At 37.6% G+C, this 24,337-nt stretch overlaps 5 protein-coding genes across 10 annotated transcripts; 4 read left to right on the top strand and 1 right to left on the bottom strand.

Moving 5' to 3' along the window:
* The first annotated feature begins 138 nt into the window (after positions 1–138).
* LOC116214540 (pentatricopeptide repeat-containing protein At2g22070-like) lies at positions 139–786 on the top strand. Its single transcript, XM_031549933.1, has one exon. The coding sequence runs from the start codon at positions 139–141 to the stop codon at positions 784–786; it is 648 nt and encodes a 215-aa protein (XP_031405793.1).
* A 255-nt stretch (positions 787–1,041) lies between these two features.
* Positions 1,042–2,270, top strand: LOC116214539 (pentatricopeptide repeat-containing protein At1g28690, mitochondrial-like). Its single transcript, XM_031549932.1, has 2 exons — positions 1,042–1,140; positions 1,458–2,270. The coding sequence occupies exons 1-2, from the start codon at positions 1,042–1,044 to the stop codon at positions 2,268–2,270; spliced, it is 912 nt and encodes a 303-aa protein (XP_031405792.1).
* A 2,287-nt stretch (positions 2,271–4,557) lies between these two features.
* On the bottom strand, positions 4,558–8,055 carry LOC116212728 (protein trichome birefringence-like 19). The gene is made up of 3 exons (XM_031547387.1): positions 7,524–8,055; positions 5,420–5,567; positions 4,558–5,335 (listed from the first exon to the last, which is right to left on the bottom strand). Exons 1-3 carry the CDS (start codon positions 8,016–8,018, stop codon positions 4,767–4,769), a joined length of 1,212 nt encoding a protein of 403 aa, XP_031403247.1. The 5' UTR covers positions 8,019–8,055; the 3' UTR covers positions 4,558–4,766.
* A 7,328-nt stretch (positions 8,056–15,383) lies between these two features.
* On the top strand, positions 15,384–22,790 carry LOC116212725 (DExH-box ATP-dependent RNA helicase DExH17). 2 transcript variants are annotated; one of them, XR_004157902.1, is made up of 28 exons: positions 15,384–15,661; positions 15,840–16,023; positions 16,274–16,435; positions 16,514–16,751; positions 16,850–16,886; positions 16,969–17,015; positions 17,197–17,234; positions 17,341–17,362; positions 17,474–17,686; positions 17,799–17,955; positions 18,032–18,083; positions 18,220–18,291; positions 18,366–18,415; positions 18,494–18,611; positions 18,697–18,760; positions 18,845–18,928; positions 19,016–19,141; positions 19,235–19,431; positions 19,522–19,710; positions 19,796–20,047; positions 20,144–20,193; positions 20,390–20,407; positions 20,514–20,596; positions 20,697–20,847; positions 20,943–20,983; positions 21,062–21,409; positions 21,491–22,298; positions 22,510–22,790. XR_004157902.1 is itself a non-coding variant. In XM_031547382.1 (27 exons), exons 1-27 carry the CDS (start codon positions 15,594–15,596, stop codon positions 22,003–22,005), a joined length of 3,579 nt encoding a protein of 1,192 aa, XP_031403242.1. In that variant the 5' UTR covers positions 15,384–15,593; the 3' UTR covers positions 22,006–22,481. The 2 variants fall into 2 exon arrangements, 1 of the variants encoding a protein (XP_031403242.1); XM_031547382.1 differs by lacking the exon at positions 22,510–22,790 and having other exon boundaries at positions 20,387–20,407; positions 21,491–22,481.
* Positions 22,167–24,108, top strand: LOC116212730 (putative cytochrome c oxidase subunit 5C-4). 5 transcript variants are annotated; one of them, XM_031547389.1, is made up of 2 exons: positions 22,167–22,298; positions 23,617–24,108. In XM_031547389.1, the coding sequence occupies exons 1-2, from the start codon at positions 22,293–22,295 to the stop codon at positions 23,821–23,823; spliced, it is 213 nt and encodes a 70-aa protein (XP_031403249.1). In that variant the 5' UTR covers positions 22,167–22,292; the 3' UTR covers positions 23,824–24,108. The 5 variants fall into 5 exon arrangements, with proteins under 5 accessions (XP_031403249.1, XP_031403251.1, XP_031403253.1 ...); XM_031547391.1 differs by lacking the exon at positions 22,167–22,298 and adding an exon at positions 22,812–22,901; XM_031547393.1 differs by lacking the exon at positions 22,167–22,298 and adding an exon at positions 22,840–22,948.
* The last annotated feature ends 229 nt before the right edge of the window (positions 24,109–24,337 follow it).

The raw sequence follows: 24,337 nt of genomic DNA, 5'->3' as shown, positions 1-24,337 counted from the left end.
ACATTATACTTTTCCTTTACAGTGATCCCAACAGATCTACTGTATTTTTTATCTTTATAACCTTCTCTTGAACATTTTACTTTGTACTCGTATCAGTTATCAGGGGACGTGGCACGAGCCCGCTGAATTTTCGACCAGATGCCAAAGAGGAACGAGGTCTCTTGTTATGTTATGATTAGTAGGTACATTCAAAACGGGTTTCATGAAGAAGCGTTGACACTGTTCTCTAGAATGATTAGAGACGGGATCAAACTAATCATATTTTGCCTTTTGTCAATCATTTCTGTGTTATCGGCCGTAAAAGCTTTGCAGGCGGGGATGAATGTCCACGCCCATGTCCTAAAAACCGGCGTGGACGCATATGTTTATATCAGTAGTGCACTCATTGGTTTATACTGCAAGTGCGGGAACACTAGGGCAAGGCGACTGGTATTTGACTCGGTTGCATCCAAGGACGAGTTTTATTGGAACTCGATGATTTCTGGTTACAACCTAAATGGCCAAATGGAAGAGGCTGAGAAATTGTTCCAGATTGCTCCTACAAGAGGTAACATCACTTGGAACAGTATAATTTCTGGTTATATGGAAATTGGGCAGTTTGTCGAGGTGTCTGAGGTCATGAATAGGATGCTGTTGTCGGGAGAAGTTCTGAGCGAGATGACTTTCTCAAGCGTACTCAGTGCCTGTTCGAGGACAGCCTCGTTGAAGAAGGGGAAGAATTCTCATGGGAAGGCGATCAAGCTGGGTTTCGTGGGGGATGTTCGTGTGGGCACAGTGTTAAACTGATATGTATGCAAAGTGTGGGGACATGATCAGCTAAAGAGAAGTCTTCAATCAAATGACCTATCGGGACGAGATCTCCTGGACTGTTATGATTCAAGGGCTAGCCAATAATGGTTTTGCCAAAGCATCTATTGAACTGTGTTTGAAGAGATGGAATAGACATCCTCAATCAATCCAGATGAGCAAACGCTCTTAGCAGTCCTGTTCGCGTGTTCCCACTCGGGCCTAAGAGCAGGACATCATGATCTGCTTTCGAACATGTATGCGTCGCGTGGGAAGTGGGACGAGAAGATGAACGTGAAGAGGCTGATGAGGGGAAAAGTATTGACAAAGAGCGGCGGGAGTAGTTGGATCGAGGTGTAAAGCTGTTCATCGCATTTCACATTTCAATTGTATAGTATCAATTTTTTTTCGGTTACAATAGAAGGCTCATGGCCTAATACAAAGAAATTGAAAGGAAATCTAAATAAAGGGGTACGGGTAGTCCCACTGATAAGAATCAAATCTGAAACCTCTAGGTTACCAAGTGATGGTATTAGCCACTGTACTACACCACATTTCTTAATTGTATAGTATCATTTGAATAACTATGTTCCAGAATGCTCTTACACAAGATATCGTAGATATCGGTCACTTGGAGTTGTATGATTGCCGGTTATGTGGAAAATGGACAGTTTGATGAGGCGTTTGAGGTCGTGAATAGGATGCTATTGTCGGGAGAAGTTTTGAATGAGATCACGTTCTTAAGCGTACTCAGTGCCTGTTCAAGTACAGCCTCGTTCGAGATGGGGAAGAATTGTCATGCTAAGGCGATCAAGCTGGGTTTCTTGGGGTATGTTTATGTGGGCACGGGATTAACAGATATGTATGCAAAATGTGGAGAGATGATTAGCTCAAGAAAGGTCTTCAATTGGATGCCCGAGCGGGACGAATTCTCCTGGACTGTTATGATTCACGGGCTAGCCAAGAATGGTTTCGCGGAAGAATCTATTGAACTCTTCGAAGAGATGGAAAGAACTTCCTCTATCACTCCGAATGCACTAACGTTCTCCACAGTCCTGTTTGCATGCTCCCACCCGGGCCTAGTCGATAAAGGGCTAGCACTCTTTAATTCAATGGAGACGAGATACGGAGTAAAACCAAATGCCAGGCACTACACCTGTGTGGTGAACATGCTCTCTCGATCAGGTCGACTGTCTGAAGCAGAAGCCTTCATCGAATCCATGCCTGTCCTGGCCAATGGCGCTTTCTCATCATATGCTGCCCTACTAAGTGCATGCCTGAAATTGGGGGACGGAGAAGTAGCGGAGAGGACTGCTAAGAAGTTCTTGGAGCTTGCGGACAACAAGAACTCAGCTGCAGGTCATGTTGTGCTTTCGAACATGTATGCATCGTTGGGGAAGTGGGACGAGGCGTTGAATGTGAGGAGGCTGATGAGGGAGAAAGGGTTGAAGAAGTGCGGCGGGCGCAGTTGGATCAAGGTTTGAAGCTCAGCAAATGTTCCTCCGCAATTCATGTATCCAATTCTGTGATCATTTGAATGTGTTTAGACTATTTCTTCCTCTGATCAAACTATTCATTGTACAAAGACATGACCTATGATATCAATGGGTGCCTTTTTCGATAAGTATAAGAATAAACAGCCTCTCTACAGCAACCTTTTTCAACTTATCAACTCTGATAACACGCAGCTCTTGAAAATCATATCTATATTACCCCGGCTTCGACTCCGCAACCGATTACGAATCTTCCAAAAGTCAGTATAAGCTCTCTTCTTGCAATGAGATTCTTCTCATTCTTCACTTCTGAATCATGCAAATCTTCAGTACCTTCGATATGGTTTGGCTGTTACGTACGGCGGCCGATTCTCTCTCACTTCAATAACTACTACGGACTTAGTAAACTCCGAACTAACGAATTAAACTTCTTTTTTGTTTCAAATAATGTGATCCCATTCGTCAAGGAATGTACCTATGTCGCATGCCTGACCCACTCCCTGCTAAACAAGTTCGTCCTTATAATGGCAAATTGCAGTGCTTGCTCTATTTATCTCTTTTGCATCCCATCCTCTGTTTTCTTTGGGTTTGGGTATATCTGAATTAGTCTCGTTATCTATTATTCACACTCTTTGATCTCACCATCTTTCATTCATACCCCTTTAATTGTTTTTCGAAATTGTGTAGAATATCCAAAGAAAATGAAAACCTAGCAAATTGGGTAGAGTATATATCTAAGCATGTATACTTAAGCAATTTTCTTACTATATTTCTTGTATGTAATATATCATAATGTAAATGGTTGAGTTTGTATTTTTTTTCCCTTTACATTATATTTTTTTGATTATAGGAATGACCCATGGACCTACTACATTTTTTTTAAAAAAAATGACGACTAATAAAGATCACAGGTAATCGAATTTAGTTGTTTGAAAATCCATATATTATGGATATATAAGAACAACGAGTGCATTGCACTCATCATAGTATATATAAATCGATATATATGAATGCACTCGTCATAGTATATATATATATATATATATATATGTATGTATATATATATATATGTATGTATGTATATATATATATATGTATGTATGTATATATATATGGATTCGTATGGTTTCCATTATATTCAATAGAAATTATTTGTTGAAGCATCCGATCTATTTTGATAATATATTTTCTTTTTTCTACAATTTCCTGAAGGTATGGATTTAGTAATCCCTCGATATCAGTAATTTTTAAAAATCTTTTTAATTTACTGAGTGATTTTGGAGGGAAAATACCTTGGTAATTTTTGAGGAAATATCCCTCGATAATTCCCAAAAAAAAAATTTGGTGACTTATCAAGAAATTTCCGAGTGATTTTACTGATGAGGAGTTGATATAAGAAAATGATTTTAAAATGGCAAGAAATATATATATATATATTTTTAATTACAAAGGAGGCACGTGGGTTTAGTCAGTTGAAATTCTAATAGCTAGCAAAGGAGCACGGGTAGTCTTACTGGATATCGAATTCAGAACCTCTTGATTACCGGACAAGGGCGTGCGCTACTATGCTACACTCATTTCTAAAATAGCGAGAATTTTAGTAGTGTTATTATCTTATTGGTTGTTTGATTATCCACTATTTCAAAGTTCAACTGCACAAAATCTATTCCCATCATCAGCTAGCACAGCCTGCTTCCCGATTAATTTTTATTTAGCAACTGATTTGCAGACACCGAGTTTACGCAGATCAACTCAGAGCCGAGCTGCCTCTGAAGTGTTGCAGTTTAAGGAGCATTAGCATTAGCAAGACTATTTCCAGTTTAATACTATTGACTCCCCCGGTCACTGATGGGCTGAACCTCATTGAAAACGATTGTCTCTCTCTACATGACTTGCTCATCAGACCAATGGTGAAGTCGGTGATTCTTTCATTTGATGAGCGCAAGCACGACCATTCGCAGATTCTTCGCAGTTTGTTACTACACAACTATGACATAGCACGTTGATGGGACGCAGCCCTGGAACTGCTGATTTTTGCAAAAAGGACTCGTCACCGTACCTTCTCAAGGAGGGATCGATCTTGATTATAGATAGATCCTCCCATCTCTGATCTGCATTCAGGTAAATCTCGATGGAGCCCTAATTCCTTTACTCACAAGGCATCCATTTTGGGAGCAGCTCGAGATCATGACGATCAGATCATGGGAAGACACGACTTAGAATTACTGCTTCTACGATCAAACCCCTCAAGACTGAGACACAGGCAGATGTTTTAGTATGTCCCATGTGTGCATATATGATGTGAAACCCGGGCGTATGTTTTTATAAATAATAGTGACGAAATTTCCTTCTCAGCAAAGAAAGATGAACTCTCTCTTATACTTATTTGTGATCTAAGCACGCAAAAATTCGAATAAGTAATGGGCGGTCGTATACGATGGATTACGCATTAAGGAAGTGGCTTAGAGCTTCATTGGTTTTAATATCCTATCGGCTACGCTTTTCTTCATGCAGTATTCCTCGTAACTCCGTCTCTAACATCTCCAATAGGAAGTCGTTCCAGGAATCAATTGGCCCTGGTAGGCACCAGTGGATGCAGTCATTGTACAACGTGACCCTGTCCTCTGGTCGGTGCCCGTACACGGTAGGATGCCCATCGGGCCTGAGCAACGTGGCCTGAGTCACGTTCAGCAGCCTGTACCTTAGGCCTCGCCTTCTCCCAACTTCTTCTGCCCTCCGGAATTCTTCCACCTGGATCCCGTAGAGATTCAGTTGTGCCCCCCGTAGATGGATCTCATCGGACCTGAACGGCCTCGTTCTATTGCATCTTCCCCCGGTATTCCATAGCCCGCCCTCAAAGTGCGAGGGTGCAAAAGTCCTAAGAAATGTCACGCCCCGATAATTAACCCTGCTATTAATGGCCCTGAAGGCAGTCCTAAATACGTTTCTATACCCGTAATTCCTCGTGAGGTCGGTCACGTTCTTCGCTAGACACTCATAGCACCCGACCACTTGACGGTTCTCATAGAAAACCAGCGGGCGAAAGAACCAGTGACCTGCAGATATGATCACGTAGTCAAACAAGTCTATTTGAGACGTCCACTGCTCATCGAACTCATCCAGGTATAGATTGAACAGACCATTGTGGGTCGGGCCATCCAGGTCCGCCTCTTCAGATCTCACTAGATAGGGCGACCAGAAAGCCGCTAGGGTGAAATTGTAGGTCGGGTATCGCCAGTGTACGAATCTTTGATCCGGAGAGCTTGAAATGATTACAGGATATTCAGCCTGGAAACAACATAAAATTAAGACTAGAGTGTTAAAATTTTACATAATATATAAAAATATGAAAATCCAATTTGAAAGAAGTTCATAAATTTAGATCATAATCTCTTATAATAGTATGTAGAGTGTTGCTAGCATCAGGAGGATCCTTAAAAGGTGGATTTTAAAAATGACCCAAAAGATAAAAAATTTCTAGTTATCCATTAAGTAACTTATTTTTTAGCAAGTTATCTAATTATGTTGTCATCATGAGTCGTCTTTGTAAAGAACACTTTTTTTACTATTTAACAAGCTTTTTATTTATACTAAAAAATAATAAATTTCTTATTATTTTATTACTGACAATCACCCGACTAACTATGACGAGGTAACTTCTGATTGACGTATGCAAAATGCTCCTTTTGATCAGCCTCCTAAGAGAAATTTATCCCTAATATATAATGTCAGAGCTCCTTTCCAAATTTTACAGTCCTATAATAGTAATTAAGGTACATGTACAAGATGACAAAGAATTAAGAAATTTCATTCTCACGCTTATATTTATTTATTTAAATTTAAATTTTCTAATATTAAATTTATCGACCTCTCTTAATAAAAAATATTGTATATATATAATATTTTTTATTTTATTTATATATAGCCGGTCCATACGATAGATAGAATATAATTAAAAATTAATTCAGCTTACAACTTGGTCTTCACATGACTAATAAATTATACTTCCTGATACTTTTCTCTTTTCTTGTTAACACTATTAACAAGAAATTTTTCATTGGGACTTCAGCTGGCACACATCTCCCAACATGACCATGTCAGGGTCGAGGTTATTTTTAAATTACTGAAAAAGTTGTATCATCATCTAACTAATCATATTTATTTATTATCTTCTTGTTCCCTTTTTCTTAATATGTTAGAATTAATTAAAAGTAGAGTCACATGCAGATGCTTGTTCTTTGCTTGTTTTTTTAATCAGTGCGCCCTATATTATAGAAGGGAAAAAGGTCGGATGACAATTCTTAAATAATAAGAAATTACTTACTGTTTAATAAGGAAGAAACTTATTATATTTTGAATAACGTACATTCCATCAATATTTGAGATTTTACAGCACTTGGCACAACAACAAAAAAAACCACCATAGTTGTTTTAATTTAGCTGTCAGATCTCTTTACTTAAGATTCTGACTATACACGTGTTATAAATTCTTTTAGTACGGTTAGGATCTTAAGTAAGGCGATATGACATCCAGAAATAAAATAACCGTGGTGATTATTTTTAGGTACCAACCGCCGTAGCATCACTCCTCTTAATATGTCAAGTAATTTATCATTTGATGCATAGGAAAATTATTATTTTGAATATTGACAGCACTTGTAAATATGGTAAGTGATTAACACAGTGAAATAAACTTTCTAATAGTTAATAAAGGGGTACGGAAAATTCCATTACGAGTATCAAATCCGCAGCCTCTTGGTTGATAGGCAAGAGTCCGCGTCATTGCCATATACCTTCTTTTGTAAGTGATTTATTTTTAATTATGAACATATTATTTCAGACCTACTCATATACCTAATCCTTGACTAACTTCCATAGACCACTGATTAATTATTAATCACCTGTGCATTAGTTGTCCTTGCTATATATATATCAGTATAGACATATATAAATGATAAAATCGAGAATGGCGAAGAACCTTAGCTACATCATTGATTGCCTTAAAGTTTAATGGAATTAATACGCTAAGTTAAGCCGGCTCGGCTCGTTAAGATCTATTTGGTCCAGTGAAATGGGATAGATATGCAATTTTGCGGACAACACGAATCAACGAGAGAGGAATTCGAGAGAGGAGAAATTTTTTTTAAAAAAAAATAACTACAAACCTTTTCTTAGTGCCCAAAAAAGCAAAAAGTAAAAATAAGTATGATTTAGGGTATATGATTTATTAATCTGATCTCTTACCCGGGAAAGTAGGCAAATTAGAGACTGCATTTGATTCCTAGCGACCGAGTCTCCCACGAAGGCCATCGACTTCCCTCGCAAGAGAGTCAAGAACCGCAACGGATCGAGCAAAGGCAGCTCGCATCCTTCCGGCTTCCACCTCCACTTCAGGAACCCAGAATCGGGCCTCCCGTACTTCATGCAGTTTTGGTGCTCGTGGATCGCCCAGCACGTCTCGTTCGTGTAATGCGGGCCACTCGGGTCCGGGACCCACTCGCCAGAGAATATATCGCATTCCCGTGTTACTCGGTCGTCCCTCGATGTCATAATGGCGGCACTCGTGTTGCGGCGGCCCGAGAGGTCTGCAGGAGAAGTGCTGATGGTGTTCCTTGTGTTGGTGAGGAGGAGAATATTAGGATTATTGGAAGAGAAGGTGAAGAGAGCAGTGAAGATAAGGAAGCTGAGGGGAAGTATTAGGACAAAGTATGAAGTAGTCTCTTGTTGGAACTTCACCATCTTTATTATCGTTTTGAGTGATTGAGAGAAGATATAGAGAGATCTATGGACCCCCTTTAGATTGTCAGTTGACTAGCAATTAATTCTTTGGTGCTACAGTATCGTATATTATTACTTATTCGGGTAAAACCCAAGCTAGTGTTTCTCTACTTATTAATTAGTTTTAACTAAGTCCAACTTGATCGTCAATTTTATATGAACCTATATAGTTATAAAAGCCAGATTAACTCATTAGACGATGTCATATAGGTTTTGGGTGGTCCATAGTTTAATGACTTTTGATGTCCCACCAATTATAACGAGACAAGTGACATGCTATTATCGCGCCACATTATTTATTCACTCCAAAAGTTATTTCTTGATAGAAGCTCAAAAATCATATATATGCATATATATATATATATATATTTTAAAAAAACTCACATTTTTAGGAGATTTATGGGGTACCTGCTCCCCGCTTTTGTACTCTTTATTTTGTTAACTTAAGGGGTTTTGCCCCGTTTTCTACCAAAAAAAAAAAGAACTCACCTTTTGTGGCTAAATGCCTCCATATGAACAAAACAAAACTTGTTCTACCCTATGAAGTACAAGAAACTTACCTTTTTTTGTAAATATTATCGTTTCATCATAAAAATAAAGAAACTTAAACAAAAATATTATTAATAAGAAATAAATTTAAACCAAAAATGCGGTTGCAAATGAAAAAAATTAAAAACTAATTTTTATAAACAGACCTTAGCCAAGAATGGAATTTTATGTTACTCATATGTCCGATCTAACATAATCATTGATTTTTTCATTGAATTATAGTCATTGACTCGTTAATATGATCAATAAATCTAGGCCATGCCTAGCACGGCTCTTTCGTCTAGTTAGTAATAATGATGATGATGAATGGTATATCATTATTTTAGTTTGAGTTATGTTTTTGATTGATGGCGTAGAAGTATCCAATGCTTGTGGCATAATCTAAATAAACTAAAACTCTCGTATAAAGGTTCATGGGAAGCCCAACATGACTTGTGCCCTCCTTTCCTTTTTCTTTTTCTTTTTCTTTTTCATTTTAGCAGTCGCTTTCCTAATTTTTATGATTTGTCCACGAACTTGATTGTTTTCTGATTTTTGTCCCTTCTTTTTTTTTTATTATTAACAAGACTGTAGGATTAATAATGATAGATAAAAAGTTAAACAAAAGGAATCAAAAGTCCTATTGGCGAAAATCGAATCCATAACTTCTTAGTTCCAAATAAGGAACTGTATCACTACATGTCCCTTTTCTCTTTTGTGTGTCTCCTTTTGATTATTTTTCATCTTCTCCAAAAGAATTTCGAGGTTTATGCTATCTATACAATTGACTAAAACATTTCATATCCTATAATAATGAAGTGAGTATCATTTTGATACTCACACATATTTATTCACAAAATAACACTAAATTGTTGTCCACTTTAAAGTTTCTTTTTTTTTGGTCAAGAAGGAGATGTTATATGAACATATACACAAAAATTCTAAGGATACAGACAAAGGTGACTTTATTATAATAATATAATAAGATCAATATAGGTTTTGATATGAATAGATCAAAATCAAACAACGACAATGGAAGACTAAATTTTTGGATCAAAGCAATTTTTTTTTACTGAAATATATGTATAAATTTCTAATATCATGACGCAATATCTTTAGAAAAGGATATACTATACAGATGAGTGTGAAGTGATCACAAAAAAAAATGCAATTAAAAAGCCAACCCAAAAAACTATAATAAAAATGACTAAGTTAAGTTGAAGAATTCAATGCGATTTTAAAATATAATGCATGCCCACATTTTAATTCTTTTTGAACTACTTACGTTTGATTGGTTCAATACTTTAATTATATATTATTTGAAAATATAAATGTGATTTGGTTGAATACTTCAACTTATATAATCAGAAGAATGATAATAAAATGAGAAAGCACTAAGATATTTTGGCTAAAAAAAAAGAACATAAAAGTAATAGTAATAATCTTCATAATCTTATAGAAAATTCTCGATGTAATTTTCTGACACCGTAGCAAAGCATGGGCACCATGCCCTAGTTAATTATCTATATCCGACTGCGGTTTGAATTGTTGCAAGAAATAAACGCGGTTCAAAAGTTTTACAGATTATGCGAGACTTAATTACCTGCATGTGGAATGAATGTCATTATAGTGTAATTATAGTCTTTAAAAAGTGTACTTTTAAAGATTTATCTAAAAATAATGAAATCGTTGCTATTTTACCAGATAATTTGTTCTTTAGTAAGAGTGTTTTTAAATTCAAATTGATAAGTTTTATATAGAAAAATATGCCATCTTATTAGAAAGTAAGTTCTTACTATTTAATAATTATTTTATTATATTTAAAAACAATAATTTTTTTATTCGGTTACAAGGAATGTCCATAGATCTAGTACAATGAATATAATGAAATGATATCTAATAAAATAGCACAGTTAGTATCACTTAAATATCGAATCTGAGACCTTTTGATCACTAGATGAAAAGCATGCATTCTGCACTTATACTCTCTTTGATTAAAAATGATAAGTTTCTTAAAAAATAATAAGAATCTAGCTATTCAATAAGGCAGCACATGGATAATTGTCAGAAACACAAGGACATGACACATTCCGATTGCTCTCCATAAACTGCTCCTCTTGAGGAGGGTCCGGATAGAAGTTTAATCCATTGTTAAATATTGTGTTTAACGTTTTTCTTTTTGCCACAAATACTTTCAATTGCTAATTAGAGCTGTATTATAATTAGCATTGTCCCGATTGCGAAAGCTTGAAAAACACGTATGCACCTAATTCTTGAGTCGGGGATACTTATCCTATTAAAAGTTCAAAATTCATTAATATTGGTATTGATTAGCCCAAAAAATAACTATATTTGTATTAGAGAATGGGTATAGTGTAGTCAAATTATGCACGTCTTGTGTAGTAATTTAGAGATTTTAGCTTCGATTCTTGCTCGTGAGATTATCCGTGTCTTTTTATTTAGATTTCTCTTTTCATAAACTATAATTGCGAATATATATGTGCGTGTGCATTTATCACGATGCAAAAGCAAATGAAAATTGGCAAAGTTCTTCAAATAATTAACAGAATCTATGTACAAAAATTCTTCGGATTATTAACGAACAAAACTTTTCATTAAGATAAAAATTTGATGCAAGCAAGGTGGAATTCACGAACAAAAAAATCCAACTTTCTTTTTGGGTGGATCGAACAAAATCTAGTTAAGCGTAGAGATAGCCATCTTACATACCGATACATGCATTAATTTAAAAATGATAGAGAACGATGGAGGCGATTGTTTAAAAAAATGTCGACCCCCATCTTATCATTTGACTGCGTTGATCGGAATTGGCCAAGAAAAAGAACTGCCGTTATCGGATTCCGACATGTTTACCGTCTTTTCTGTCAGGCAAGATTTGCCCAAAAAGGAAATTCCCCTTAAATGAATGAATTAACTTCAATTTCTAATTAAGTGTGTTTGGTTTTATAGTTAAGTAGAGTTGAGTTTTGATTTTAATTGGGTTGTAATGATTGTGTTGTTGAATTATAAGAAAAAATGTGAAAAAGTAATGAATAGTTAAGAGAAAGTAATTATTGTATTGTTAAATTGTGAAAAAAGTAATTGATAGTTGAGAGATTTAGTATTAAAAATTGAATTGAATGGTTAAAAAAATTGAAGAAAAAATAAAAAGTAATAATTGTGTTGTTGATTTTTATTGTGTAGTAAGTAGAGTTAAAATTAAAGTTAAAATTTTAAAAACTTGATTGCAAAACCAAACATTATTACTAGTTGCTTTGCGGTTTTGGCTGCTACTCAATTTATGTTATGTTCCGTTAAATAATTATGTTACTTATCGACAAATAGAAGGGCTCGATGAATTTTGCTCATGGGTTGGAAAAACCTATTTCGGTGCTATTTTTCGTTCTTTTTGTTGGATTTATGATGTCATAAAAATTAAAATTCATACGAATCAAGAACGTTATTGGTTGGCAGCATGACATATCTTTGTCTCAAACGTCCTTTGTATTGTTACTTTGGTAGCGGGTAGATAGCTTTGTTTGCAAATACTGATCATTTTCACTAAATTTACGTGGATTCTATTAATATATATATATATATGAACATTTCTGAAAAGGTTCGTCTCAATCGACTCGGGTCTTCAATCGCACAATCATTTGCAAAGCCATGTCTTTGTTTTCTTCTTTATACCAGCTGGGCATTTTTACCCTTGTATACGTTTTTGCGGCGAATATGTGAAGGATCCTCATGGTTATGTTCAATAAAAAGTAAAATAAAAGAAGCCAATAAAGAATGAAAAATAAAGAACAGTAATAATATAACAAATGGTGTTATATAGTTGCGTGAGTTCTCGCTTAGTAACTAAAATGTTTTAAATTCGATGCGTATTATGAGACAATCAATGTCCATTTATTAATTATTTATGATTTTTATTTCACTGTATTAGACTAACTCCCTCATAATCTAATAAAAAAAAATTTTAAGTGGTAATCTGAGATGGATTCACCCAAACTCACAATCCCAGTTAGATCAGGCCTTGGTTCGTTTGGGCCAAGGCTAAAGTCGACAAGCCCAACATGCAGGACCTCCATCCCGGGCTTCATGCCCAAAGCCGGGTTTTGGCCTTCACCACCTTATCGAAGTGTGGCTCGACTCCGACAGGGCTCCTACCATTTTTTTAAGAGTTATTACGCCATATATCTCATATTATTATCCATTTATCAAATTTATCACATGATTTAAAAATTATCAAAAAGGCCCATGATTTATATCTAGTTCAAAATCTATCATGACGTTAATTTCTCCGTTAACATTTAATGGTGTTGCTGATGTGGAACGTAAACGGGTCCATTCTTGCCACTGTGGTCCTTTAACCAAAATAGATTTGAGGAAGAAAATTAAAACTATAGGATAGATTTTAGAAAAAATTAAAATAATGGGGTAGGTTTGGAGTTCACTTGCATTTCATTGAAAAACAAATTGACGGCATGATAAATTTGGATCAAGATGTAAACCATAGGCATTTTTGAGTAACTTTTAAAGCATATATTAAATTTGAGAAATGAGTGATACCATAAAATATCGAAATAATCCATTCTTTTAAAATTATTTTTGAGAATTTTGGTGGCGAAAAAGTTAATTTAATTGAAATAAGTAATATATATTAGATTGTTGATTTGCGCTACTCATGAAATTCTACATAAAATTAAGGCGTGTGTTTCTTTTTATATTCTCTTTATCTGCACATAATTTTACATTAGCGAATAGTTCACACTCTAATAATATTTTTTTTCTAATTATTTACGAATAGGGTAATTTATGTAAGAAAATAGAAGTTTGAGGGTGAGAACAATAAATGAAAAGAATTGAACGAAGAAAAAGAAGAAGATATAGGAGCAGAACATTGGATTGGTAAATGTGGTTAGCGGTTTATTTAGGAATGAGAGAGAAATATTAAAGAGAGAATAATCTCATATATCTCAATATTTTTAAAATTTTTTAGATCTATCCCTTATTCTTCAAATTATCTATAGAGGCCTAATATTTTTATTTTGTTTGCCATTTATTCTACTATTACTTTTTCAGTCTAGAATAAACGAAAAAGCTAACTCGACTCCATTAAGCTATGACGGTGCCTACGTGGAAAAAAAGTGGGCCATCCTCGTCCTTGTCCTTCCCTGCCCATCTATCTCGTTCTCTTCTATTCCATTTCCCACTGTGCCAAACTTTCCCAATTTCTCTCTCTCTCTTCATAAACCCAAAAGTTAAATTTCTGAATTCTCTCCGATTGGAAACAAATCTTGGAGATTGAACGTGGCATTGACGATTACAATTGTTGAAGAAAGTCTTTGGATTGTTTTTTTTTCCCTGTCTGTTGGAGTTGAGGGGTACCCTTTGAAATCCCCTCCCGATCGAATCCCGTCTGTTTTTTTTTTCCGTCTTTGGAAGGCATGTATTCGGAGTTTCCTTGGGGTTGGTAAGGCGAAAATGGGGTAGGAGCTGATTTTGACTGATTTTGACATCCTTCAAACTGAAGCTCGCAACTTTCTTTATCATCATCCTTCTATGTTGCCATGGTGGGTTCTTCTCAATTTGCTTCTCAGCTATTTGTTTGCAATTTACCTTTTGGTAGGGGGAAAATTCCCAGCTTTTGATAAATTTCTCTTTGTGTTTTAATCTTGAAAGAGTTGAAAATCCAAAAAAGTAGCATGTTAATAGCCCGAGCAATACTTTTGGTTTTCACAGCCACACAGGCCTGTTGATGGAAATTATGTGCTCTTGGCACAGTGGGAAATGGAATAGAAGAGAACGGGATAGATGGGTAGGGAAGGACAAGGACAGGGATGACCCACTTTTTTTTCCACGTAGGCACCGTCACGGTTTAATAGAGCCAAGTAAGCTTTTCCGTCTATTCTAGACTGAAAAAGTAACAGTAGGATAAATGGCAAATAAAATAGAAACACTAGGTCTTTTTAGATAATTTTAAGAGTACGTGATAGATTTAATAAAATTTAAAAAGGTTGGGATATATGAGATTATTTTTTCAATATTAAATGGATAATTTTGTCCTAAATATTTTCTAATAAATTCTTTTAAACTAGAATTGAAGGGTATATTAGACCTTTTATACAATTTGTAACGGCAGGAGGACACAAAGTCCTCCATTTATATAGTAGAATGGAAGATATATATACGTGTGTGTGTGTGCGCGCGTTAATTCGGGTTGTGAGACGAGATTGTCCTATTCACTTTTATTATAGACTTTTTGGGCAATATTTCAGCTCATAATTACCTGTCCCTTGCGATCCTATGCATTAATAAATTTTTTATTTCGAAATATTTTTACAAAACATTTTCCTAATTTTATTCCTTCACTAATGGCTATATATAAATTATTGCAAAGAACCTATTTCTTAAATAATTAAGGTGTTTTTCTGAATTTATCCAATTTAATGGGCTACATAATGCATGAACATGACTAGTTTATATATAATGTAATTCAATCTATTCTCGCGAAATTATTTCATGTATGCATTTTTCGTAAACCTTAGTTCATGATAAAGCACCTTTACACAAAAATCAAATTATATTAATCTTTTTAATACTATCTTTTTTTATCACATATTTTAAATTTTTAATGAACTTAATTTTTTTTCTTTTTTTTTTTCATTCATCAAGTCGGCGCAACGAGCGGGCAAAAAAGGCCAGTTTTATTTTATTTTACTTTTATCCCCATCGGATCGGGCAGTTTTGGATTTTAAGTTTTACCATTTAAAAACCCTTCCCATTCGAATTCCACCCTTATTTACTTCCTCACTGTTCTTCTCTTTCGCGCTCTTCTCGCTCTCTCCCGCGGTAAAAGATCATCGGAGCTTCTCATTCTCCGTTCATCTTCCGCTTCTCTCAGCTGCTCCGCTCAAGCTTCCGACTGCTCCATCTCTTCGGCTCTCAGCGAGAGCAGAAATCAGCTCATCATCGCCATTTTTGCTCCGTAAAGCTCGTCTGGATATGGATTCGGACTCGTTGAAGTCAGTGCTCGACCTGCCTCCTCCGTTTCGATCAATTTTCGGTTTCAGGTAATAGTGGCACGATGCCGAGTTGCAGATTCTGCTTGTTTTTTTCAGTTTAGCACCATCTCCATCTGATTGTTTTCATCGATTACTTTCGACTGTCTTGGTTAATCGCGAATCGGATGGATAATGCGATATTGCGAAAATGCGGATTTCGGATTGATTCAATTGCTTATGCGAGCAGGTACTTTAACTCGCTACAGAGCGAGTGCTTTTCCATCTGCTACCATTCCGACATCAACATGGTTGTTTCTGCACCTACTGGTAGCGGCAAGACGGTTCTCTTCGAGCTCTGCATCCTGAGGCTACTGTCGAGGTTCATGACTCAGGACATGAGATTCATCCATGCAAAAGGAACTCTGAAGACAGTAAGCTGTTCGATTCTCGATCCAACTCCATGGAAGCGACTCATTTTCCTCGCTTTCCTTACGTGAAGCTCTGTGGTTCGTAGTTTGTCTTGCTGAAGTTCGGTGGTGGTTCTTTTACTAAGGCAAACACGATAAAGCAGTCTAGAACAGCTTATCCAATTGTTTTATTCTGGAATCCGGATAAATAGGCTATGCTCAACCTGATTAGATGATACTTATGTAAGATTCATCTGTGTGTTGTGGGTGGAAGATCTACATAGCTCCATCCAAGGCTTTAGTCCAGGAGAAGCTCCGTGATTGGAACAAAAGGTTTGGATCATGGGGAATAAGCTGCCTGGAGCTGACCGGCGATAACGATGCATATAACACCCGTAATCTACAAGAAGCAGACATTATTCTTACAACACCCGAGGTAATAATCAGCTAGTGCATATTTGCTTGTTGTCCTTAATATGGAAAGCGTGCACCTGAAATTACGATCATATTGCAGAAATTTGATGCAGTGACTCGGTACCGTATAAAGGATGGAGGATTGAGCTTTTTCAGTGATATAGCACTTGTACTCATTGATGAAGTTCATCTTTTGAATGATCCTCGTGGGGCGGCTCTGGAGGCAATTGTCAGTAGAATCAAAATGCTTGCGCGAAACCCTGATCTGAAACTAAGTCCTCTTGCACATGTGCGTCTTCTAGCTGTTTCAGCCACAATCCCGAACTTGGAGGACCTAGGTAATGAGACGTTATAGGAATAATTAAAAGTATATTCTTTGTTTTTTAAAACGTTCTAATAGTCGTTAACCTGGCAAGTTGGAATCTATCTCCTGCAGCCGAATGGCTTATGGTCCCCCCTCAAGGGATGAAAAGGTATCTGCAGCTCCAATATTCTTCCCCCAAGATAATGCTCTTGTTAAGGTGCTTCTTCTTGACAAAAGTTCTATTTGCTCAGGTTTGGGGAAGAAATGAGGCCTGTGAAACTGACTACCAGAGTTTTAGGTAGGCATATTTGACGATCTCTTCCACTTTGAAGAATTTGCATTCATCATTCTTGTTCTATTATGTTCTTATAAGAACTCTACTGACAATATCATGGCAAAAGCTTTTCCAGCACTCTGAACTAACCTGCGTGTCTTTCTTTCTTCTCATTTAACTGATATTGTCATGCTATTTGATGCAGGCTATACTCCAGCCAAAAACGACTTTCTTTTTGAACAGGCAAGTTGTTCTGTTCCACCACCCAACCTCCTCATCCTCGTAGTCTTATGATCTGTTGATCACTTTGCAAGTTCTGATGCTTCATTATCTCTGTTACATGATGCAGCGCCTTCAAAACTTTGTTTTTGGTGAGCAGGACAATTTAGAAGAACCACTCAGTGGACTTTTCTTCATATGTATCTTTCAACACATCTTTTTGGTGTACAATATGGCAGTTATACTTTTTGCATGATGCACAGATATCCTCATGCAATTTTCAAAGGGAAAATCTGCTCTAGTTTTTTGTTCTACGAGAAAAGGAGCACAGGAAGCTGCACAACGACTCACTCAGACGGCTCTTACCTATGGTTACTCCAATCCTTTCATTAATAGCAAGGAACAGCAAGAAAGGTTGAGGGAAGCTTCATTGTCTTGCAGTGACAAGCATATGCAATCTTACATCCCTTATGGAGGTACAAAAGTTTTGGATATTTATTACTAGATACTGTGGAAATTACACAACATTATGGTTCTTTGCTAGAGTTAAAGGTTCGCCAATGAATTTTAACAGACTGCCCATTACAGTTGCATATCATCATGGAGGGCTCGGCTTGAAGGACCGCAACCTTGTTGAAGGTCTTTTTCTCAGGGGTGATATACAAGTTCTCTGCACCACCAATACTCTTGCTCATGGAATCAACTTACCAGCCCATACCGTGGTTATCAAATCTACACGAAATTAGTATGTCTAATTTGTTGTCACTCTGTTAGTGAAGATCTTCATGCTGGTTGTTTGACTCAATTTTTGACTCCTTCAGCAATAAGGAAAAAGGCCTCTACATGGAATATGATAGGTCCACAGTAATGCAGGTAGGTCAAGAGACATTCTGGTATGGCATCAAAATATATGAATTGGAAGAAATGTCCGTTGATCAAATTTACTGCATATTGTTATTTCCTTATCTTGTTCCTGTACCGAAAGGCAATGATTTGTTCTAATATGCAGATGTGTGGCAGGGCAGGGCGGCCACCCTTTGATGATACAGGCACTGTTATAATCATGACTAGAAAAGAAACGGTACCTTTGATTGATACCTTACTGCTGTGGATATGAGAAGGCAGAGTTCTAACTATTTGTTAACGTGATCCTAGGTCCATCTTTATGAGAATATGCTGAATGGATGCGAAGTGGTGGAGTCACAGTATGTCACAAGTATTTTTAAATTATCATGCTCAAATATTTTAGAGACGACACAATTGAAATGTTGATTTTCCTGCAGATTGCTTTCGTGTATGACTGAGCATTTGACAGCTGAGATTGTTCAACTAACCATTTCTGATATAACGCGTGCAATTGAATGGATCAAGTGCTCCTACTTGTACGTAAGGACAAAAAAGGCATGTACTGGAAGGAAACCCTTCATTGATATCATTGAGATACTCTGGCTCTTTTCCTTTCTGAGCTTGTGATGCCCTGCATCAGGACCCTGGGAAGTATTCAGTCAGGAAAGGGATTACAAATGAACAAATAGAGAAGCACATGCAAGGTATCATTCACTTATAAATAAAGTTCTCCAGTCTCCACTCAATCTGCTAAACAACCAGGCTTATGGACTTCGATGTTTTATCAGAGATTTGTGTTCAAAAAGTGAACGAGTTATCACAGCATCAACTAATTTGGAATGATGAAGACGGTTTTCTATTGAAGCCATTAGGTATATCTGCACATCATACAGTATCTTTAAGTGCTTGTAACTGGACTTTTCTTGCTGATATATTACCCATTTTTCTCTGTTATATAGAGCCTGGGCGCCTGATGACAAAGTACTATTTGAGATTCAACACAATGAAGTACATAATGCAGGCTCCAGCAAGCTGTAGTTTAGAAGATGCTCTTCGTATTGTGAGCCAAGCGGAAGAAATTGCTTGTAAGCCGAGTAGTATCAATATTAATAAATTTGAGTTAGATGTGGAATTCCACCTGAGATAATCCGTTTCTCTTTCATTGCTTGGGAATGAAGGGATACAGCTCAGACGCAATGAGAAGAAGCTTCTGAACGACATAAATATTGACAAAAACAGAAGGCTTCGGTTCCATGTTCTTGGTGACAAAGGGAAACCTAAAAAGCGCATTCAAACCACAGAAGAGAAGATATTTGTTCTGGCAAATGACTTTTTGACTGGTGATCCGTTAGTGCATGATCTATCAATGACCCAGGTTCATCTCATCACAATCATGATAGTAATGTTTTCTACTTCATGGTCGATTCTTCTTCATCATGAAGTATTTGTTTTTCTCCTGCTGCAGGACATGAACTCTATATGTTCAAATGGGTGTAGAATTGCCAAGTGCATGAAAGAGTATTTCATACACAAGAAAAGCTACACAGGAGCCCTTAACTCAACTCTTATTGCCAAGTCATTATACCAGAAGCTGTGGGACAATAGCCAATACTTGTTGAAGCAATTACCTGGCATCGGGATGGTGACTGCAAAGGTTTCCTCCGCCATTGAGAAACAGTCTGTAAATTCAGTTTCTTGTTTCCATTTTCATTCCTTCTTACCTGAAAATTCTGCTGTAGGCACTGCATTCCATGGGAATTGATTCATTTGAGAAACTAGCAGAGGCAGATCCCAGGAAGATAGAGATAGTGACTGGTCGAAAATATCCATTTGGTAATCAAATCAAAGAATCTCTGCAGTCATTACCCCCAAAAGTCGAGATGGAAGTCAAGGAGATAGACAACCAGAAACAAGGGAAAACAAAGCTCTTGATAACACTGACTAGGCTATCAGAGCCAGTCCAGTCAAGTAAAAGGCATTATGCTGACATGGTATGGAGTCAGGAATGTTTCTCCCAACTCTCTGAGTTTTTTTTCTTTCGGAATGGAACTACCACAGAGGCATTTACTGGAGTTTCTTTCTTGCAGGTTGTTGGTTCAGAAGAAGATAATCTAATTCATTTCCATGAGAAAATCAGGTTATTTTTTTTGTCCATATCCAATTTATTTTTAAAAGCCTAATCTGATTAGTTTCTTTTCATAACACCAAGATCTGCCTTGTTACCAATTTGTTAGCACTGTTAACAGTTCAAGATGGTTAATCATCTCATTTAACTTGCTTCATATACTATCACTATAAGCTACTAATCCGTGCAATTCAATTGATGGCAGCAGAGTGGATGAGTTCAACAGGTGAGCCAACCCCCGAAGTTATTTTCATGTCATTTGTCCATAGTTTGTTGAATCATCCCCTGTTTCCCTATTTTATACCTTCCTGGCTGCTTATCTATTCTTGCAGCCCTTACAATGCAACAGTTCTCTTGTCACACTCTCTCAAGGGAAATTTGACCGTTAAGGCTGATCTAATCTTCGAAGAATACCGTAAAGTACCTTGACTCGAGATCTCTGTTATATGCAACGTACAGTTATTGATAACAAACTGAAGATTCACATGCAAGTTGATTGGCAACCATGAATACAGTTGGTGTCGATGTTCACAAGAAGCTTGTGTTGAAGGAGACCAATGCAAATTCCAATCCAAGAAGCAAAAACAAGCAGTCCTTTCCCTCTTCTGAGCCTAAAGTGGGCACACTTAAGAATTCGGGTGAATCCAAAAGAATGCAAAGTTCTGCGTGAGTACTTGATCCTTATAATTTATGATTTGCTAGTTGAATTCAATATGCAACTTTCTGATATTCATGAACTGCCTGTTGCTTCTATATTGCAGGCTGCCGAGCTTTAACCTCATAGATGAAGAACTCCCCGAAGGTATTGCTAAAAGATCATTTCACATCCAATTATTCTTCTATCATCTTTTTCCCTTTCTATATTGCAATTTTCTTGCAGGTACTGAAGGCAGGCTTGCAATTGAAGCCGAAGATGAAGACTGCAAAATCATATCTGAGAGTACCGTGTTTGATCACATTCGTGAAAAGGCAAAATCTTTCCCTGTCTTGTCCACTTCAAACAACTTGCATCCCCTGTCATCTCAGTTCTTAAATCTCACAAGAAAGCGCAGTCGAGACAAGCTACTCGAACCTCACTGTGAGATAGTTCTGTTAGAGGATTTTGCAGACAATATCCCTAAACAGAGTGCTTTCAGTCCCTTGCGTGAGCCCTCGGAAACTGTCAAGAGTGGATTCAACATCGACAGCACCGGTGATTCTGATTCAAAGCAATCTATTGGAAACGAAGGTTCGATCATGTGAATCTATTAGCATTTTTGTTCAGTTCCATCGTTGTGCATAGTTGCTAAAGTTTGCGTATATCGTGTAGGTGGATCCTCATTGGAGATGAAACGAGGTGCCCCAAACAAGCCCTTAACTGAAGAGATGATTTTTGATCTTATCAGAAAAAAATCAAAGAACTTTCCGGTGCTCAATGGACTAAAGGTCACAGACTCCGAGCCTGAGCCTTTCCTTGGGATGGAGGATGGCTTATTTGACGGAATGCAGCCTGATCATACCATGTCCAAGGAGGTGCATTCTCGTAAAATGCTGAGAATCTCTCCTAACATTCCGAGCTTGGACCTCATCGAGAAACTGTACCCATCAGTTGTTTCGAGAACAAGTTTGGATACCTTACCTAAGGACACGGTTTGTCTCGATAATTCCATGGTCAACAAGAAGAGCTCGTTGGGGATGGAATTAGGAGCCTCCCCGGAGGTAAAGAAGAAGCGGAAACGTTCTCCTAAAGAACAAGAAAGCTATGGAAATTTGTCTGGAATGGCGGGGAAAACCGCAGAAGTCAATTCGTTTCTCGGGTTCAAAAGTGTCTTCTCATTCCTTTGATGCTTCATTCGATCCTCAGAAAGTCAGAAACTGGAAAGTCATGGAGATGAAGAAAGAGGGATGAGAAATGAAGTGAGCTAATGCTGATCCTTGCATATCAGTCTGTTTAGCCAACTCTTATATGTTCCTCCTCTCCATCCAATATCAACTTGCTCCGCGACATCGGGTGGTTTATCCTTGTAATCCGTCTTAGGCGTAGCAAGCATGTTTTAATCAGCGTCTCGATCAGCTCTTGGGTGCTGTGGCCGCTGCTTGTAACTTCCCGGCCGCAACTGCATCCTATTCACATGAAGGTAAGTTCGGTTACCATAGCACTGCCGGCCGAGGGGCAACTCTTGTGATTATCCTCGTGTATTCTATTTCACTTCCTCGATTACGATTACTGTGTTCTAAACCTATAAATGCAAGTACTAGACCGAATTCTTCCTTCCAGAGGGTCTGGAGATTCTATGATCAAACATTGCATGTTCCAGAAATTCCGTTTGCCTTATTTTCCATTTCCAGGAGCCTACTCTGGGAGAAAGTCTTGTATCCATCCAACGGCGGTACCATGCGGCACACAAGGCCTTCTCCTACTCTGGACATATACCCACATTTACATTTCTTTCTCATAGTTGGCAACTTTGTCCAAAAGGAAAAAGCCCCTTATGGTAATTCTATAGAGTAGATACACGATCCCCAGTGATGGCTGATCACGTAAAGCCTTTATGTTCTTTATCCTGACTGGTTGCAAGACGTGGCAGGCATGCAAAGCTTCCTCATAAAAATTGCCCGAAATTATATAATATTCTTTTTTGCATGCCTTTGTTGGAGTTGTAGTTTGTTCAGTTCATTATATTCTGTGAGTCTCCTTTCGGCTGGAAATCGATCAGTCCTCTTCCTCCATCGAAGCACCGGTTAAGCTCCAATTCTCGCTGTCGAAACGCTTCTTCTCCGCGTTTCTGTAATCTCTGCTCTCGGACCGTCTGTCTCGGGGCTTCTCCGGTCCCTCTTCGGGAAGTTGTTGATTGTTCAGTCTGAGCTGAATTGCGAGTGAAATGTCGAGTGAGCTCGTCTTAGTTGAGAATTTACTATTGCTAATACGTACTCTTGCTGAGAGTTTGGTCTAGAAATCGAGGGGCTTTCGAGTAGCGATGATCCGCAAAACCAGGATTCTAGTTCAGGTAGAGGCAAATCGTGGAGCATCGAAGCATCGGGTTTTTTTGGGGTGAATGGAAGACCGATAACGAAATTTCGTGTTACTCACTGTGGGAGATTAGGTTGAGTGAGCTTATAGCTGGGAGGTCACACACGGAAGAGGGGTGTGCTTCACCTGCTTGAGAAGGATAATCGAGGGAAAATCCTAATTAATCTCGTTAATGCTTGATAGTTAATTAGTGTGACTAGTTAAACCTTCTCGTAAAGTTTTCTCAACACGACGGGTCGAGTTTACGTTCAATATATTCATCTGTGTTTATCCCTGTGAAGAACTATCAGATGAGTTGAGAAGCTCTGTTTTCTGTTTGTAATTTAGCTTTGAAATCACTAATAACTTAATGCATGTAATCGTCATCTTAAAGTATTGCTTATCTACGGGCTTCTTCACGAACTTCTTGCCTCTGATAATTGCAGAGAGAAGTTATGGCTGCATCCCACAAGGTTGCCCATGCTGCATACAACCGACCGAGCATCCTGAAGGAGATCATATACGGGATCATGGCCGGGCTGGCTGCTGGGTTTTTGTGGAAGATGCACCACTGGAATAACCAGAGGAGGACAAAAGAGTTCTATGACCTCCTCGAGAGAGGTGAAATCAGCGTAGTCCTCAAAGATGAGTAACAAACCTTCCTGGTTAGTTGTTACGATAGCCTACCTATATGTAGGAACTCGTTTCAAACCTATCTTGTTATGATAGCCTACTTATATTTAGGATCTCATTTCGAAGTTGCAAAGCTGTTAAACTGATGCCCTAAAAGCTGAACTTGGAATCTGCTCCTGAGGAAGGAAAATGTCACAGTTTTACTTATTTCATGTCATAGATCCTGGAACTTTCAAGGCAAAGTCGAACTTACATGCAGATTCCGGCCTATTCATGAAATCCAACCGTTTCATGCCGTGAGTTCATTCGATTTGCTTCATCATGTGATGTGGTTTGTGTTTATTTAGGAGCGGCAGTCCTCTTAGTAGGTTGGTGGAAGGTAAACTAGATGAATCATAGCCAACTCTACTTTTCTTAGGCATTTTTCCGAGTTTAAGCATGTTACTTTTTTTTTTTTTCCTTTTTCATTTATAATGGAGGCTCATGGGCCTAATTACAGTTTGTCATGTTTGGATGAAAGCATAATATGTGTGG

This window comes from Punica granatum, chromosome 7 (genome assembly GCF_007655135.1).
Source record: "Punica granatum isolate Tunisia-2019 chromosome 7, ASM765513v2, whole genome shotgun sequence".
NCBI classification, from domain to species: Eukaryota; Viridiplantae; Streptophyta; class Magnoliopsida; order Myrtales; family Lythraceae; genus Punica; species Punica granatum.
This window is presented reverse-complemented; position numbering and strand designations above follow the sequence as displayed.